The sequence below is a fragment of the Pteronotus mesoamericanus genome, unplaced genomic scaffold, assembly GCF_021234165.1.
Source record: "Pteronotus mesoamericanus isolate MK-2021 breed Mesoamerican mustached bat unplaced genomic scaffold, CSHL_Meso_final contig_502, whole genome shotgun sequence".
In the NCBI taxonomy this organism is placed as follows: Eukaryota; Metazoa; Chordata; class Mammalia; order Chiroptera; family Mormoopidae; genus Pteronotus; species Pteronotus mesoamericanus.
Window position 1 is genome coordinate 4,985,163 of NW_026555187.1, and position 18,646 is coordinate 5,003,808.

At 50.8% G+C, this 18,646-nt stretch overlaps 1 protein-coding gene across 7 annotated transcripts in view; it reads left to right on the forward strand.

The window, feature by feature from the left end:
• The window catches only part of SLC39A14 (solute carrier family 39 member 14), a 41,934-nt gene extending 25,094 nt beyond the window's left edge, over positions 1–16,840 (forward strand). For 4 of the 7 annotated variants that reach the window (XM_054578963.1, XM_054578962.1, XM_054578960.1 and 1 more), the window contains 8 exons: positions 2,672–2,949; positions 4,463–4,649; positions 5,411–5,580; positions 9,888–10,010; positions 10,722–10,910; positions 10,998–11,205; positions 12,100–12,284; positions 13,734–16,840. In XM_054578963.1, the coding sequence (XP_054434938.1) occupies positions 2,686–2,949; positions 4,463–4,649; positions 5,411–5,580; positions 9,888–10,010; positions 10,722–10,910; positions 10,998–11,205; positions 12,100–12,284; positions 13,734–13,880 (1,473 nt within the window). In that variant the 5' untranslated portion in view covers positions 2,672–2,685 and the 3' untranslated portion in view covers positions 13,881–16,840. Of the gene's footprint in view, positions 1–2,671; positions 2,950–4,462; positions 4,650–5,410; positions 5,581–7,497; positions 7,668–9,887; positions 10,011–10,721; positions 10,911–10,997; positions 11,206–12,099; positions 12,285–13,733 lie in introns of all 7 variants that reach the window. The other 3 variants (XM_054578961.1, XM_054578966.1, XM_054578965.1) reach the window with 2 other exon arrangements.
• Positions 16,841–18,646: the final 1,806 nt, after the last annotated feature.

An 18,646-nucleotide genomic window follows, 5' to 3' on the forward strand; every position in this document is an offset into this window, starting at 1 on the left:
CAGGACGGCCCGCTTGCTCCAGGCCGCCTTGCCAGGGCCAGCGGGCCACAGGGTCCGCGAGGAGCAGATACTCCGTAACAGCTCACCTTGGCGCGCGTGCCATCCAGATCCAGCTAAAGTTCATCCTGGAAGTGTGTTTATGCCTGTTTTTCTGAGGTTCTGAAGTTGCTGCAGATACAATTGAGAAATACAGCCGAGTTGAACAGTTGTTTCTGCCGAAGCGACCCTACAGAAGGAGCCCCGGGACGCAGCCGGCCACTGAGGCGTACGGGGGTTCCCCTGCCCGGGGCCTGCTGGGGACGATGCCGCCCAGAGGCATGCAGGGTTTGGTGGCTCTTCAGGGGACCCAGGGTGTGTATTTTGGTGTCCACCCAGTGGGCACAGTGGTTAAGGGCGCTCTGGCTTTAGTGTCATTCAGACTTGGCGTCCTTTCGTGAAAAACTCAGTTTCTGACTTCCCTGCTCTGCTTGCTGACTATGGATCCCGTTTCCTGGTCTCTGAACCCCAACTCCTCATTTAGTAGATGTGGGTACGTGTCCCACCTTCTCCTGCAGGGATCGTGACTGTCCGGGCGAGCAGAGTGCACCCTGGTAACGCCAACAGCTGTCCCCATCGTCTCTCTGCCTCTCCCCTCCTAAGTCCACGCAGCTCGTCACTCTGGCAGTCCCGTGCAGGCCTTTGACAGATGAGTGTGGTCAGGTGGAGAACGGCTTTCTTTGTGTAGTGGGATTAGCCGTTTTGGACCAAGATCCACCCTGCATACCATAATTTAACTTTTGATTCTTGGTGGAGATTGGAGAGTTGTTAGTCTCAAAGTAACACTTTTACCAAGCATTGTTTTTGCCGTCACCTAATCCATCTGTTTGTGTGACTCAGAGTATATTCCATGAAGAGCGATGTTCTGTGTCCCCAGATCTGTGTGTGCCCCGTGCCGCCTGGAATGCCCCAGATGTGCTCGTGTTCGGGGACTTGCGTGGCGGCATGCCACAGGCCTGGAATCAGTGGAGTCAGCCACAGGGGTATTTCTGACCATTCTGTCTGCTGCTCAATGTCTGAGCTGAGCGGAAGTCCAAGTAGAGAAACTCTGCTAATTAGAAATCTTAAAATAATAGTCACGTTTTATTGAGTGCTTTCTATAGTCCATGCACTCAGTGACTTGTCTTGGCTCATGGCATTAAATCTTCACAATAATCCAGTGAGTGCTACCAGATTTATAGATGAGAAAACCGAGGTGTGGAGTGAAGGAAGCTCAGTCGCTTGGCCAAGGCCACATTGTGTAAGCAGCATTGCGGAAATTCGAGCTGGCCTCTCTGACATGAAAGGCCAGCACTGCTCTGGGCGATTCTAGAATGTTGACGCTGGTTCATACCTGGCCCAAGATGACGCACCTGGTGAGGGGCAGAGCCAGGATGCAGACGAGCCTGCTCTCAGCCGCTGTCCTACGTAGCTCCCTGGTCACGAGCCTGGAGCAGAGGTGGAACGACTGCCGTGAGGCCTCGTGCCCCGGGAGCCGTGGAAACAGCTGCAGGGAGTGGGTTCCTGCCTCTGGATTTCACAGGAGGCTCGTTTTCCTTCCCTTCCTGGTATTTGTTTATTTCGCTCATTAAATTGTAACTGTATAAATGATTAACCAAAGAAAAATCGTTAGTCCTCCTATCTTAAAGGTTTCATTTTTCTCTGTTCTCTCTTAGTTTTTAATTCTTTTACCTAATTGTCCTGTTTCTAAACATTATTAAACTCCTGAGTCTTATTTTTAGAGTTGCATGCAAATCCCTGAAGTTGATATATTCTAATTCACTTGAAGTGACACATCGTTCTGCCTTTTTATTTTTGAATTGCTCCTGTAGTATACATTGCAGAAGTCGAATTACAGATCCAGAGGATACTTCTGTTACATCTTTAGGAGCCATGTTACTTAGATAGCCACCACTTATCTTATTTGGTTGTTCAACCTCATTAACATTTGGTTTTATATCTTTTATACAAAATCTGTTTTGCTCTCTTAATAACGAGCAGTAGCATCAGCCACCTTTTCCATCTGCATTGCTAACAAGCCAGAGAGACTGAGTATGTTCCATGTTTGTTCCCTGATTTAGGCGGGACAGAAGTAAGCATTGGTCATGTTTGATGGTATATATTTTTCCCAGCCTCGTTTTTCTTTTCCCGCTCTTAGTTGTAGTAGTCATTTTTTAGATTTTTATTTTGGAGGATTTCAAACCCACGAAGCTAGAGCAGCACGGTGAGTCGCCGTCGGTCCCGTGCTCAGGGCCCGCAGCCACCAGCTCGTGGCCGCCTCGTCTCGACTGCGCTCTCGTGCAGACAGCGCCCTGTGCTATTTTGAAGTAAATCCAGGATATTATTTAACCCATGGTTGTTTCAGTATCTCTAAAAGATAAGGACTTTAAAAAAAAACATAACCACATAGTTTTTTACTTTAATTTAGTCAAACCTGTTGAATTTGTCCTTTTATTTTTTTTATGCTCTGCTTGCAAAAGGAGGATTTTTCTGGAAAGCTAGATGGAGGCATTCGATCCTGACTGCGTTCAGGGTCTGAGGAGAGACCCATCCCCCTTTGGAGCATGGCTGACGGGTCTGGTGTCAGCAGACAGGACAAGTGGAAGGCGAGGTGGGTTTTTAAGCCTGACCCTCACCTGGCTTTTTGCTCTTACAGGCTTATTTGTCACCATGAAGCTGCTACATCCAGCCTTCCCTCGCTGCCTCCTGCTGACCCTGCTCAGCCTATGGACAGCTGCTCCTGAGACTCGCGCTGTGTCCATGGGGACGCCAGCCGTCAGTGCGGCCTCATTCCTGCAGGACCTCATGCATCGCTATGGGGAGGGGGACAGCCTCACCCTGCAGCAGCTGAAGGCCCTGCTCAACCACCTGGATGTGGGGGTGGGCCGGGACAATGTCACCTGGCCCCTGCAGGAACAGAGGAACCTGTCCACGGTAAGGCTCGCAGCTCTGCTCAGCACTCTGCCCTCTCGGTTCACAGGCCAGTTGGCCTCAGCGGCTGAGCTGCTCGGGGCGGGCAGGCCCTGATGACAGAGCAGAGAGGCCAGCTCTTCCCCTGCTGTCAGGTCAGCAAGTCGGAGTCTCCAGCAGCAATGCCCACCCCCCTGCGCCGGTGTTGTGAAGCCAGTACCAAAGGGCAGCCAGGAAGTGGGGGTCCTCGGCCCTCCAGACTGCGCCCCGCAGCTGTACTGGGATCGCCCAGAGCTTCTGGTCAGCTGAGATCCCAGGACAGCGAGCGTTCCTGATAGAGTTTGTAGATTACAAAGCCCTTGGTCCTCTCTCCCAGGTGAGCCTCGCAGCACCTCTAGGTGCAGGTGGAAAATCTTCACTCTCTGGGACAGAACACTGGGGGTCCCAGAGAGAGATACTGGAGGGACCAGGACTAAGGCCCAGGTTCTTCTGGGTCCTGGTTCTTTGTTCTTTCTCCCTCAGCTTCTTGGCTAATCCGAGCCTGAGGCTATTTGAGACAGCCAGCTCTAAGTCAGCCAGCAGTGGCTTTATAGCTCAACAATGTTTGCTGTGCTGAGTGTTGTGAGATACAGGAAAAATGAGTCACATTTAGGGGGGTTGCTCTCAGGATGGGAAACTCAACCAACCAAGAACAAAATTAGCTGGCATTAAAATGAAGCGTTAAATGTTGTCAGCTGGACAGCCATTGTAGGAATCAGAAATGAGTCCAGGGATGTTCGTGGGGGAGGTGTCCTGGAGCTTCCACTTGAAGGCGAGTGGAGTTGGGAGAGGTCGGGGGGCCTGTGTGCAGAACCATGGGGGCGTGGTGAGCATCTGAGTGAGGGAGGAGGCCGCCCTCGGGGCTGACACAGCGCCGTGGCAGTGTCTTGGGGTCCACAGAACCCTCTGCTTTGAAGGCCCAGAAACTCCCTTGTCCTCATAGCTAGAAGGCTGACTGTAGAGACAGATCCAAACTCAGATAAAAACTGACGTGTTTAGAGTATAATTAGAAGGAAAAGGGCCGTGTGTCACAGAATGGTGTGTGAGGGCCACTCCCTCCTGCTTCCTAAGGAGACCAAGAGTTCGTGTCTGCTCTGGAGAAGTATCTGGAATCTGCGATTTAGTGTAATAGCTCCCTGGGCTATTGTGATGCACAGCCAGATTTGCTTTGAAGCTGGATCTTCCGGTATGCACTAGCACCATGTTTCCTAGAAACCACATCCTGGTCGTGATGATTGTAATTCAGTTGCTCTGGGTGGCCACTTACAGATGTTGTACATCAGGTATGCATGAACCAGGTGGTGATTTCTAAGATAACTTATCAGTTTTTCTATTTGAAGGATGACTTCACTGTCCTGGCCGGAGAGCAGTTGTACAGGAATTTGGACAATTCTGTCTCCTTTTTTTTTTTTTCTTAGAAGGCCGAGTATGTCACTGCCCAGGGCAAGGCATGACTTCCGGGTCTCAGAGGCTCTCTACCCCCTCGTCTGTGTTTCAGTGCTTCAGCTCTGGCGTTCTCTTTGCTGCCCACAACTTCAGCGACCGGTCCCGGATCGGGAGGAGTGAGTTCCAGGACTTCTGCCCCACCATCCTCCAGCAGCTGGACTCCCGGGCCTGTGCCTCTGAGAACCAGGAGAACGAGGAGAACGAGCAGACGCAAGCGGCGGGGCCGAGCCCCCTGGAAGGTGAGCTGGGACAGGAAGGCCTGGTGTCCGTGCTTGCCTTCATGTGGCCCTCGGCCGATCGATAGTGCTGCTTGCTCAATGTTTAACCAGTGACCAGGTTATCAACATCAGGGGGATGCGCTGGAGTGGCGGTTCTGCTGGCGTCTTTGCACTTACAAGGCTGGTTCAGCGTGTCGTCAAACGGGACGCTGTGGCTGGCAAATGTTCAGTGTTGGGCTCTTGGACCAGCCCAAATATTGATTGCTTTTTACGGCCACTTTTCCACTTTTGTTTTCATGGAACCACCAGGCCGCCAATGCTTTGGTTTTCCAGTTAAGCACTTAAGGCCTTACAGGGTCTGTTGTCAGCCCACTTCGTCCTTCTCCCTGCCCCGCCTGGGCCCTCTGCTCCAGCCCCGGCGGACACACCGTGTCTTGAGTGTGCACGACCCCGGGCCCAGAGCGTGCTCCGGAAATGCGGCGGCGCTGGTGTTGCTGCCCGACACTGGATACCTGACACAGGCTGCCTGTGTGGTGCCTCCCTGCTTCCTGCTGTCACCCTTTAACTCTTAACGTTTCTTGTTTTCACCTGCCTCCGTCTAAAAAGTGAGCTTCTTTCAGACAGTAGCTTTGCTGTATTTTTTCAGGCTTCTCCACAACACCCAGCAAGAGACGGACTCAAAAAATAGTTACCGAGAGGTTGGTAGACCTCTGTGTGCCCTGGCCGCAGGAGCACCCCGCCCTCAGTAATGGGGGCTCCCATCTGTTCTTGTTCCTCCACAGTGTGGGGCTTTGGTTTCCTCAGTGTCTCAGTGATTAACCTGGCCTCTCTCCTTGGAGCCCTCATCCTGCCGTGCACGGAGAAGGCGTTTTTCAGCCGCGTGCTCACGTACTTCATCGCCCTGTCCATTGGAACGCTGCTCTCTAATGCGCTCTTCCAGCTCATCCCAGAGGTGTGGTAGAACCGGCGTGCGTGGCCTCCTTCCCCGGGGCGCCGGCCGAGCCTTCCCTGCCGACACCCTGCCTGCACCCCGCGCTCTGGGGCGTCTGAATACTGCCATCTGACAAATTAACTTCTTCCTCATCTCAGGGCACACGAATGACTTCTGACTCTGGATCTCAAGGGCCTTCGCTCATTCCTGGGGCACCAGGTTTCCCTCTGCTTCCTCAGGCGATGTCAGGTGCAAGGCTCTTGGCCTCTGCCCTCCTGTTGGGGACCCCAGCCTCGCCGCCTCAGTGCCTTCCCAGGCTCAGTGGGCAGGGCTCGAAAGGAAAGCTGTGGCCGGCGGCCCCTGCGCGCGCCCCTGGCACCCCGTGCCCCTCTGTTCTAAGTAGAGGCCTTCCCAGGGCTCGGGGGTGGCCACCAAGAGATTATGCATCTGGAATGAAGTGGCGGAAGGAAAAGAAGTTGCCAGCTGATAAGTAGAACTGGCTAAAAGATGAGCGATCCTTTCTTTTTGAAGCAGGCCGTAATTCGTAGCAGAGAGAGCCAAACCTAGAAGAAAGACTTTCCACAAAAAAAAAAAACAAGATGAATGAGATAGAGGAAAGGGACACTGCATCCTTCCTGCCTTGCATCTTGACTTTCTCCTGCTAGGACTGACTTCCTGGTGCCCTCACTTGACTGTTTGAAAATGTTCATTAATTTTGTTTTTTAATTGTGACCACTGAGGAGCTAAAAAAAATAAGACCCAAGTTGGCAGCGTGCCGCCCTTGTCAGGGCAGGCAGGGGAGGGGCTGATGGCATGGGGACTTCCTCCGGGGTGGGGGCAGTGCCTGCCGTAGAGAGCCTGTGTCGGGGGCCGCCCACCTTCCCCAGGCGGAGGCTCTCTGCCAGCAGGGGTACCAGAGGTGGCACCCTGGCCCTGTCTGTTCCCTCTTGACAGTGGGGGAAGGAATCTGGTTTAAGATAAACCATCTCGACGTTGTCTCAAAATTCCCTGTGAACCCAGCAAACACTCCACGGGGCAGGCCTCATCTTGGGCTATTTTTTTCAGCTCCAAATGTCAAATTTGTTAATTTTTAAATAATTAATTAAATGAAATGCCTCTTTGCCTGTTGAATGGACATGCGTTGATGGCACGCACTCCAGCCCTGCGGCTCGCCCTGGCTCAGCTTTGTCCAGGCTGGAGTGTGTGGCACTGGGGAATGTCAGAGGAAATCTTGGCGGTGCAGGCTGATCTTGGAACTCTGTTCTCTCCACTGGAGCCCTCGCAGAACAAAAGGAAAAAACCCTTGAGAAATTAACAATCTGGATTTCACGGGCCTTGCTTGTTCTCCATCATCCTGCCCTGCACTTTGTTGTATCTTGAGCACACACCAGACCAAGTCCAGGTGTTGGTGCAGGTGCCTGCCTACCTGTCATGGAGTGGATACGCAAAGCAAACACGGAAGCATGGTGATCGGTCTCTTTCCAGCTGCTCTTGTTCCCTGTTAAAGAGAGCCCTTGGGTCCAATGTCTGCTGTCTGTGGCAGCTTCTGGATAGGCTGGCGCTCCCGTTGGCTGCGTGATGAGGTAGCACCCACCCTGACAGTCATACCAGCTGGCAGGTGCGACTTGGGTCATCAAAGGCCATGGGGGCAGGAGCCACAGAGTTCCAAGGCCATCTTGACTTCCTCTTCATTCCCTCTGAACTGATTGAAGGAAATTTCATCGGACTTGAATCACTAACAAATTTCCTATTTCTCTCTCCCTCCCTACTTGTCTCTCTGATTTTTCCTTTTTGTTGCCTTTGTTAATATCCACCCAAACCTTCCTTGTTGCCTCCCCTCCCTTCCACCTCCTTCCCCCTCAATGGTGGGTGTTGTGCCGTGGGGCACTCATCCTTCTCCCCCCCCCCCGGGTGGGGCTGGCTCTCCGCCGACGGCAGTGTGGGGATATGGTCTCCTCTGCGTGACCGTCATCTCCCTCTGCTCCCTCTTGGGGGCCAGCGTGGTGCCCTTCATGAAGAAGACCTTTTACAAGAGGCTGCTGCTCTACTTCGTAGCTCTGGCGATTGGCACCCTCTACTCCAATGCCCTCTTCCAGCTCATCCCCGAGGTATGGCGAGCCAGGGCTCCTCGCCCAGGAGCACCTCGGCTCCTGGGGACAGCGGGCGCAGCGGGAGGCCCCTCCGGGTCGATGGAAGGCAGGGAGAGGAGGTCCTTTCCTTTAGGAAAGTGGTGTAAGACTTAGAGCTAGGAGAGGCAGCACAGCGCAAGGCGGAGGACTGGGTTTAAATGCCAGCTCCCCGTGGACAGAACCTGTGACCGCAGGAGAGCCATTTTGCCTCACTGTCTTCCATTTCCTCACCACTCACCATGGAAAATGGGGACGGCCATAGGCCCGCCCTCACGAGGGTACCGTGAGGATTGCGTGAGTAATATGCGTAAAGTGCCCGGTGCCTAGGATGTGCCCCTGATTGTCGGGGAGAAGATGCAGTGTAGGTGGGTCACTCACAGCTCTGGTTGAGAACTCTTAGAACACAACAGAGATACAAACAAACAGACCTCTCCACAGAATCCATAGGTCACAATAAAAAGATCTGTTCCCAGGGGGCCATTCTGAGGCAAAGGTAAGCCAAATAGAACCTTCTGGTGCCACGTACCCTGAAGGCACCTTTGTCCTTGGCCCAGGTTAGTGAGAAAATCCTCCACAAAAGAGGAGGAAGCGCAGATCTTGCTTCAGTCAGGCACATGGCCCCGGAGAGTGCCACCTGATCTGGTTTCGTCTCTGGGAGACCAGCTAGCAGCAACAGGCACAAGGCTCGGTGCTGTGGGTGGTCCGACAGGCCCGGGCAGAGCCGGAGTCGAAGCACACGGATGACGCCACATGCTGCTTCTGACATTTTGTTTTCCCAGATTTGGGCCCTGTGTTTTCTTAGTTGATCCTTAGATAAACTCTGTGAAGTCTGGAGAGCAAGTCATGTTTTACGCACTGACCAGATAAGGGCTCTGACCTGGCCAGGAGACTGCACCGGAGAGGCTAGGCTTGTCATTCCTGAAGCCTGCCCTTGTCCCTGACCCTGTGTGGCTTTGTGCAGGGAGTGCTGTTACCTGCCTATTTTTATTCCACTTTTCCCTAAGACTGTTTTTTTTTTAAACTAAGATTTTATTTTTTTTAGAGAGAGGGGAAGGGAGGGAGAAAAAGGGAGAGAGAAAAAGGGAGAGAAACATCGATGCGTGGTTACCTCTCACATGCCCTGCACTAGGGGCCCAGCCTGCAACCCAGGCATGTACCCTGACTGGGAATTGAACCGGTGACCCTTTGGTTTGCAGGCTGGCACTCAATCCACTGAGCCACACCAGCCAGGGCCCCTAAGACTATTTGACCGTCCTGGAAAGTTGACCCGAATGTGTTGTTTCCACTCTAGAACTTGACCTGTGTCTCTTTGAAAACTAGACTAGTGGGTAGAGATTGCATTTTGTCTCTTAAAAGCAGAAAGGAAAAACATTTACCTTTCAGGCAGCCTGGAGCTCTTGGTTCTCATCATCACTTTTCTCTTGGACCTCTTCCTGAGGAGGCTGGAGTGCGTTCTCTGAAGAGGGGTTTCCTGTCAGAAAGCTGGGCAGCAGGTCGCTGGCCCCTTTCCCGGGGCCCCGCCCCCAGCGCAGAGCAGCCCTGGGAAAGGAGTTCTCCTGAGTTCTACTCCAGTCCACTCCCCCGTGGATTCTCTTCCCCCGCATAATAAGTAGGGTGTCCAGAAGGAACTCCAGACAAAGCCCCCAACATTGACATGTGCAGCAACACTGTCTGCTTCCTTGGCTTTGTGGTCACTGGGAGGTCTGTGGTCAGGAAGATGCCGCAATTCTTGGTATTTAACTGGAGAACGGAGTTCCCATTTTAGAAAGTGTAATTTCACCTCTTTCCCTCTGTGTTTATAGGCAGATGATGCAGAGCCATGAGATAGCGGTACAAATAGGCACAAGTGCCTTCTCTTTAAGTGTGGAATTTGCCAGCAGCGTCTAGCAAATGGAGAAGGGGAGACAGAGTCCTCATTAAAAGCAGAAAACTGTCTCCAGCTTTTCTTCCTGACACTATGATTCTGAAGATGATCTGTCTTTTGCATCAGAAACTAAGCGAGAGAGAACCTCACAGGCCTGGTGGTGGGATATTCGGGAAGCACTGGGCGTTAGCGTTCGCTAGAAAGGACTTGGTAGACGGCAGCTCCCCTGTGCGCACGTGCCCTTTCATACAGCCACGGAAGTGGCTGAGAGATGAGAGGGGACCTGTAGAGATGGTTTATTTTCTTAAACTCATTTTCTTTTCCTGCGTCCACAGGCTTTTGGTTTCAACCCTCTGGAGGATTTTTACGTCCCCAAATCCGCAGTGGTGTTCGGGGGTTTCTATCTATTCTTTTTCACAGAGAAGGTCTTGAAGATGCTCCTTAAGCAGAAAAATGAGGTGAGGCCCAGTCGTTGGTAAAGCAGATGCTTCCAGGGGAAGCATCCATCTCTGAAATGTCTGCATGTCATGGTAGGGTTGGCTCGGCACTGCTGCGGTGGGCTCGGGAGGGCACAAGCCCACAGGTTTCATGAGTCAATACCCCGTTTCACCTCATGAGGGTCATAGCGGGCAAGGGCGGCCCAGAAACCAGATCTGGCTTGTGTGCCTTCTACCAGGCAGTCGTGTATCCCCTCTGTTTTATTCAAAATGATTTCCTTAACATATTTGCATACCTGTAGGGGACAGAGGAGAGGTTTGGACATACACTGTGTGTGAAATAGGACCATAAAGAAATAAGGCCGATTAGTGTACGTCCAGAAAGCTGCCTTCCGCGCATGCTACATAGTCATTCCCAAAATAGTTGCTGAATCAAATAAAATGAGCCGCTGCAAAGGAGGAGCTGTAAATACTCTGAGCGGTGCCGCCTCTGGAGTGAGCGGGCACCCTGCGGTCCCTGCTTGGACCCTCTCCTGGGCCAGGGCCTTGCACTCACCTTGGCTCCGGGCTAACAGCATGCCCCAGGGTTCCGCGCCTGCTGCCCGCGTGCCCGGGCACTGTCCCTGATGCTGGGATTGGGGTCCGCCCAGCGCGCGGAGCATGGGCCCAACAGATCGCAGGAAGCGGCGTGGTTTGGGTGAGCGCCGTGCTCACTGCCCCTTGTCCCTCCAGCAGCATCATGGACATAGTCATTATGCCCCCGAGACGCTTCCTTCCAAGAAGGACCAGGAGGAGGGGGTGACGGAGAAGCTGCAGAACGGGGACCTGGACCACATGATTCCTCAGCACTGTGGCGGCGAGCTGGACGGCAAGGCCCCCGTGGTGGATGAGAAAGTCATCGTGGGCTCACTCTCTGTCCAGGTCAGTGGGCCCTCTGCTGCTGGGTGGGACCTTTAGGCAGTAGTGACCTTGATGACGCAGGCCTTCCTTGAACTGGCTTCCGTGCAGGACCTACAGGCCTCCCAGAGCGCCTGCTACTGGCTGAAAGGCGTCCGCTACTCTGATATCGGCACTCTGGCCTGGATGATCACCCTAAGCGACGGGCTTCACAATTTCATTGATGGCCTGGCCATCGGAGCCTCCTTCACCGTGTCCGTTTTCCAAGGCATCAGCACCTCGGTGGCCATTCTCTGTGAGGAGTTCCCACACGAGCTGGGTGAGTGCATGTGCCCCCAGCCCCGGGCCACCGGGCTGCCTCGTTCGTTATTGGCGCTGGCACCCTTCTAGTGGGCGACTCCTCCCCCTCTTCAAAGCGCTAGTTGTAATTTGTTCATATATTCGTTATGCGATGTGAAACCTAACCACTAATTCTTAACAGTTGAATAAATAATGGAAAGTCAGTCATTGAAAATGGAGCGTATTGCAAGGATGTCAGTCTCCCTTCAGCCCCCTTCGCTGTGGCTGTATTTTCACCTCTCCCACTAGTGGAGGTAACAGTACCTGCCTCGTAGGTTTACCATGAAGATGAAAGTGGAGAACAGAGACGTACACTGGTCGTCTAAGTACTCAGCGTACGCCATTTCTAACGTTCCTTGACCCTCCCAAAGACTGGCGTGTGGAAGAAGTCAATGAGCCAGAGGTTGTTGGGTGGGCGGTCCTTTGTTTTATCAGAGGGCATAAAAAGCCTGGACTTCAGAGGCTCAGAGACTCACAGTCAGGTCCTGGGTTTGCCACTTACTGGTTTGTGACAGTGGGCAAATTACTTATCTTCCCTCATTCTCAGTTTTGTTTCCTAAAAATACCCTTCATTGTGGTTGTGAGGAGGGAAGCTCCTTCTGTTTCACCGTCAACCAGAAGAGAAATGGGGCTGTTGCTAGTTGGCTTTCTGTTTTGCATTATTGTCAGCCCCTTGGCTGGACGCACGCGGCCAGCTTGGCACGCAGAGATAAGCCAGCTGCGAGACAGGAAGGGGAGGGCGCTCCCGTCTGGCCGCTGCCACCTCATGGCTGGGGCTGTCCTGACTTTCACTCAGACTTTAGTCGTACTTGTAAGTAGCCCGCCCTCATCACGCTGTCTGTCCTCACCCTCTCCTCTGCCCAATCCACCTCAGGAGACTTTGTCATCCTGCTCAACGCTGGCATGAGCCTCCAGCAAGCGCTCTTCTTCAACTTCCTTTCCGCCTGCTGCTGTTACGTGGGTCTGGCCTTTGGTATCCTGGCCGGCAGCCACTTCTCTGCCAACTGGATCTTTGCACTGGCTGGAGGAATGTTCCTGTATATTTCTCTGGCTGATATGGTAAGTCTTCCAGTTCATACCATGGGAACACGACCAAACGGGACTGGGCTATTGACGTCGTTGGGTGGGAGGACAGCTGAGGAGACACGAGTTAACTGGGCTGGGTAACAGCTGTATGGAGGGTCATTCACATACCACACCATCCGCCTGGGTAAGGTGTACGACTCGGTGCTTTTTTAGAAGGACATTAGATTTCAGAGAATGAAAAGCTTATGTTTCTATTAGCGTATGTCCTTAAAGAAAACGATTACTAAACTCAACTCCAGGGTCCTTAGTTAAAAACGTTATTTGTAGATCAGTGGAAAGCATCGTCAGCAGTCTGGGTGTGTCCATTGTACTGTACCTGCTAACATTGGGTGTAACCATTTAAGTAGATTTGAGTTTGCTGGTGAAATACCTGATTTGTGACATCTTTGGTATAACCAACTCTGTTTGTGGACATGCCATTCTCTTTGGCTTATTTGCATGAATTATTTTCAAAAAATATTATTTGAAAATAATATTTTTGACGAGATGATGAGAGTAGATCTCCAAGATCCAGCCTCACCATGGAGCATTCTAGATGCTCTCCTTTCTTGTGGGGTGCCGTTCCCCTGGCTAGGGTTTTCTGCAGTGCTTGTCTGCCTTGCTGGCCAACAGCGAGTGGCTTTGAGTCATAGCTCTGCTCTCTGGCCCCTGACACAGTTGCTCAGTTTCCCAAAGAGGGGACCATAACATTTTGATGGCAGAAGGATCCTTTTGCAAGTGTTTTTAAGGATCACAATAAAAAGTTTATTTTTATCCAGCATCTAAACACATCCAGGACTGCATGCATGTATAATACTTTGTTTTATGTCTATTGCTGTAAAGTACAGTTGTCCCCTGAACAACAGGATTTGAACTTGGCAGGTCCCCACGTGTATGTGGATTTATTTTTCAATAAGTACCTGTACTGCCTCCCGTCTGTGGTTGGGAACCCATGGGTGTGGAAGGCCAACTGTATGCCTTGTTCTGAGCCATTCTATACAGGAGACTTCAGCATCCACAGATTTTGGTATTCATGGTGTTGTGGGGGAAAGGTGTCCTGGAACCAACCCTCCGTGACACTGAGGGATGGCTAAGTCTGGGCGGGGGCGGGGGTTGAGCTACATGTGGATTTCCAACTGCATGAAAGTCGGCGCCCCTAACCCTATGTTGTTCAAGGGTCAGCTGTAGTGTGACCACCTTGGAGAAAGGCTGTTCCAGTCAAGTCCCAGAGACTGTTGCTCTTAATTTTCTTTCTGAAGATACATACATAATCTGTTATATAATTTCACCCCAATAATATTAAGTATTATAATAGTCATATGAACATAAACATCAATGGACCACATGTAACAGTTATTAGGTCTCATATCTCTATGGCACGGACTTCTGGACTCACAAGGCTGGGAAAGGAACGGCGACCTCTTGTGTTCTCTCCTTTCTCAGTTCCCTGAGATGAACGAAGTCTGCCAGGAGGACGAGCGGAATGGCAGCATGCTGGTCCCCTTCATCATCCAGAACCTGGGCCTCTTGACCGGCTTCACCATCATGCTGCTTCTCACCATGTACTCGGGCCAGATCCAGATCGGTTAGGGCCCTGCAGGGACCCCAGGAAGCGGGCGTCGGGCCCTCGGCCGTCGGACCCCGGCCCTCAGACTTGGCGTCCTTGGGAGAGGCTGTTCTCTTAAAAACTGTGGCATAGAATGGATTCCTGCACTTCGATGTCAGCTGTTTTTAAAATGCTCTGTCCTAGTAACCAGCTGCCCTGGTCACAGTCTCCGGGTAGCACCTCCCTCCCTTTCCTCTCCCTTCTTCTCAGAGCAGCTCTGGGATCTGAATGCAGCTTAGAAGACAGACCTAATTTTTTTTCTCTTGTTACTCTGGCCCCTTTCTCTTCGAACCGGTGCTGGGAGATTTTGGGTCTTTTGCCCCACAATGCAAAAATATAGGCAGCAGTCATAACCTGGTTAGAAGAGGCAGAGGCAAATCTATAGCTGGGGGCCCATGCATCTAACTGTATCCTGGACCTCAGGATGACCCATTTTTAAATGGATTCACCTAGTTTTTATATGAAAGGTACAGGAGACAGGAGTTCCTCCCATTTTTTCAGTCTGTTCAGTTGCCTGTTCTCTCAAAGAGAACTGGAAGTTGGAACAGACAAGGAGGGCCGGGGGGAGCGGTGCGTGGATCATCCTGAGGGGAAACGGAGCCTGCGTGTGTCCCCAGCCTGGTGGTCACCTGTGACCACTGGGATGCTGGTGGCGATTTCGTGGCTGCACCTGGTGTTTCCTGGCCATCCAGGAGAGCTGGCACCTTGTCGGCTCAGTCACCTGGACTCCGCCCCCTCTCCCCCTTCTTTCAGAACAACACTAACAAGAGTGGAGGTCAGGGAGGGTTTCCGTGCGGCTCCCTCCTTCCCTGCCCCACTCCCTCCTTCTCAGGCTCTTTAGCTGCCTCCCTAGAAGCACATTCTGAGCGCATGCACGATGCTGGTGTGAGGGGGGACGCTTCCCTCCCCTGGCCGACGCGTCTGCTGCAGAGCGAGTGGCAAGTGGCTCTGCAGATCCGGAGTGCAGCTTGCGCTCTTTATGACAGCGGTGCCAGGAAAGGAGTCAGTGCAGACGCCAGTTAGGACTTGCTAATTGCATGAATAAAAGTATGAACAACAGAACTCCGAGGTGTGAGGTCCAGAGCTCGGGTTGGGCAGACGGGTGCGGAACAGAGGGAGGACCTACTGATTACGCTGCAAGTGGCTTTTCAGTGGTACGATCCCAGTCACCCTGCCCCCTCGCCCCAGACAAGGAAGGGCAGATCCCGTATTGAGTATCAGTTGCTCTAACTCTCCTCAGAAAGCGGGTGGACAGACTTGTCTGTGAGACTGTAGGCCAGCCTCAGGCGCCGTGGAGCCCGCTCCTCAGCACTTGGGCTTTGGCGGGGGCTAACCTCCAGGTTCACTAGGTGAATTGATTTATTATTATCATATTGATAATGTGAGATTCTTTAGCCACTTTGGGGAGCCCGTCTCCCCAGAAGCCTTTCTTCATGGTGCCCACGGCTGCAGCCCAGGGGTTGTGTCCGCAGACTGCGTTGTGTGCGGGACTGACAGCGCGGGCTCTCCGCCAGCGCCTGCGAGCATTTCTCTCCTCACCCAGGAAAACTTCCCACTACACAGTAATTAAAAGCAGCCTCTGTTTTGTTTTTTCTTTTTGGAAAACATCCCTCAAACCAGGAATATTCTTGAAAAGAACATGAGCAGGAAAACTGCTGATAATGCTTTGTAAGTTTTTCTCCTTCTCTTGCCTGTTGCCTTGGATAGATTTGAGAATGGGCTGAAGAAGGAAAACGGTTATCAAAGAGTCTAGATTAAATACCAGGACTGTCTCCTGATAGGGTTATGGTCCAGTTTTACCAAAGAACCAATCCCTTGAATGTTGGAATCTAACTTTATATTATCATTATTGTTGTTACTGATTCTTTGTCTTTTCTGTTTTATTTTTCTCAAATTGCTTTCAGGAGCTAGCAGAAAATAACACTCAGTCTTTAGGGCTTGAGGAGATTTTGCTTTCCTTAATTCACATCGCTGTATTAAATTCATAATTTTAGCATTCCCTATAGATCATTCCTTACAAGTACAGTTACTCTTGGAGTAAAATACTAAGTTAGGGTTAGTCAGTTTCTAGTCTTAGAAGAGCTCAAAAATATAATCTTTAACAAATTAAAAAATAAAATATGAAGTGGTAGGGCGCTTCCCCTTTCTGTGCACATCTGTGTGAAGAGCGTTCCTTTCACGGACAGCTGCCGCAAAGGGAAGTTCTCTCTCCACTGTAACTAGTCCAGAGGCCAGTCCTGGCCGGAGCTGAGGAGGTGGAGAAACACTCAATTCATGCAGCTGATTGTATGTTGCCATTGGCAGCAGCCTTGCCTCATGAGTTGAAAATGTGACTGTTCCTTTTGGACATTTAAGTGTTGAATTTGCTGGTTTCAAAGCATTTGTACATTTCAGAAGTCTGAGGGGTAGAACATTTTGAGGACTTTTGCACCCCTGCATTCGCATCTCCGACCCCTCTGTCCCCGGACGGACCAGCTCCTATTAACAGTAGCAAGGAAAGTCGGCGTCCTGCGGGGCGTGGGCCAGGAACGGCGGTGCTGCTGCCTCTGGCCCTCGCCCTGCCACGCAGTCGCCTTCTCTCCCTGCTCCCAGAGGCGTTCTGTGTCTAGTGTCGCCTCGGGGCTTTCCTTCATTGATCCTTCACCCAGGGTTTGAAAAGAGAAGGCTTCTCTGTTTGGGTACACTAAGACCTGTTTTTCAGTAAGTCCTCATCCAAAGAGATGGTGGTACGCTGGCAATCTGCTCAAAAACAAAAAATTGATTTTTTGCGAGAGGTTAGGTTTTTATTGTTCATATTTCCTTTTACAGTTCTGCAGTTCCATCACAGTATTTTTTTAAATAACTCAGGAGTTAGGAGGATAAACTAGAAAAGAAAATAACTTAAGTTATATGAACTGTAAATGTTTTATTTGTAAGATTCTATAAATAAAGCTATATTCTCTAACTGTTGAATCCTAAATGCGATCTTTTGCAATAATGTGGGTGCAGTGAAGCCTGTTAAACACAAGGTGGCGATAGTGTCTCACTTACTTAGGGGCTCTGCTTTATTGGTCCAGCTTATTTTTGGAGAGATTTTAGGAGGGACCTTAAATATCCTGATATGCTCACTTTAAACGATTATGTCTTTTCTGGGGCCTGTGACTTCACTGAACTGTGATGTTTCCTAAGAAGAGCTTTCCATCACACTTTCCCCTTGTTACAAATCCAAAATAAAACCTTGAGCAGGACATTTGGTTCATGTGAACCACATCTGTATGTCTTTGAGACAAAAGCCCTGGCATAAAGCTTAAAATTCTAATTTCTGTTTAGTCATATGGCCAGGAATTTGCCTGACACTAAAAATGAGCAGTAAGATGAAAGAATGGATGCAATCTTACTACTACATGTATTAGAGGCTCCCCAATGCCTATTGCTGGGTCCTACTTTTTCAAAACTCATGAGTAATAGATTAAGTGGCTCATATTGGTCTTTTTAGATTGCACTCACGAGGCACTATATCACTAGTCACGAGACTACCTCTGCTGTTCAAAAGGACATTCAGTCCATCCTTTGGCGTCTCCCTGTACACACCTGTTACTGGAGTTGAATGGTAATTGCTGCTGTCTTTACACACCGAGTTCCTCCTGGGTGAAGCCGTAGCTGGTTTCCTTCTGTGATTTCAGCACTTGCCACCCAGAAAGAATGAGTGAAAGACCCAATGAAGCGCCTGTAAGCTTGTGTGTGGACCTGCTCCTTCCCCCAGCCGCGGTCCCTGCTGTGTTGTGTCTTTGATGTTGGTTGTGCTTATGTCCTGTTACCTGGTTGTTCCTTATTTAGAAACAGAACTTTGAGAGGTGGCTGGGGCCCATATAGAACAGAGGTCAGCAAAGTAAACCGGTCAGTAAGCGGATTAAAATGCTGATCTTCGCCATGTTTTTGGGATACTCTTAGCCCGCTAAGCCATTGAGGCCATTTTTGTGCCACAGGCACAGCCTGTTGTGTTGCTGCTGCGCACCCTTCTTTGCCAGGCGGTGATGCTGGGATCTGAGTTGAGCAAACACCATTTCAAGGAATAACAAAGATACCAAATGTTATCGAGGACAAGAGCTTTTGAGTTGTGGGAAAACAAAATGCTGTCCCGTCTTCAAGATTTTTGTACTCCCAATGATCTGGTATGAAATACCTAGACTTCTGAAGAAGGATAGGTTTGAATCTCAGCAGAAGTAAATGCTTTTCATCCTTCTAGAATAAAATGAATCACATTCCATTTAAAGTACCAAAAACTGGTGGTTGGAAAACACCCACAGGTCCTTATCAGCCTTTAACTATGCTAAGAGCTGCCAGCCAAAACCCATGTTTCTTTCCAACATCACAACCCCTTCTCGCCAATTGTCTATTCCGGGTTGATGTTCAAGGAAGGAAGGGAGTTCACGGAGACTGCCCTTCCTGTGTGACAGCGATCTTTGACCCTGGCAGTGGGTAGGATTCCGAGATGGTAGCATGAGTTAGAGTTAAGGAATAACCCAAAGTGTCCTCACCCTGGCAATCATAAGCCAGAAAGTGGTTCCCCCACTGGGCTCCGGATCTTCCCCCTCCCCTTCTGTCGGTGGTTTGCTTATAGATCTTTGGAACATGAAGATGGCCTAAGAATAAACGGGCAGTAATTCACACAATTGTGTTTTTTTAAAAATAAGTACGCATGTAATAGAAAGCCATCAGGAAATTCCTAGTGGAGGCCCCGACAAATCTTTTGATAAAGTAATTCTAAATG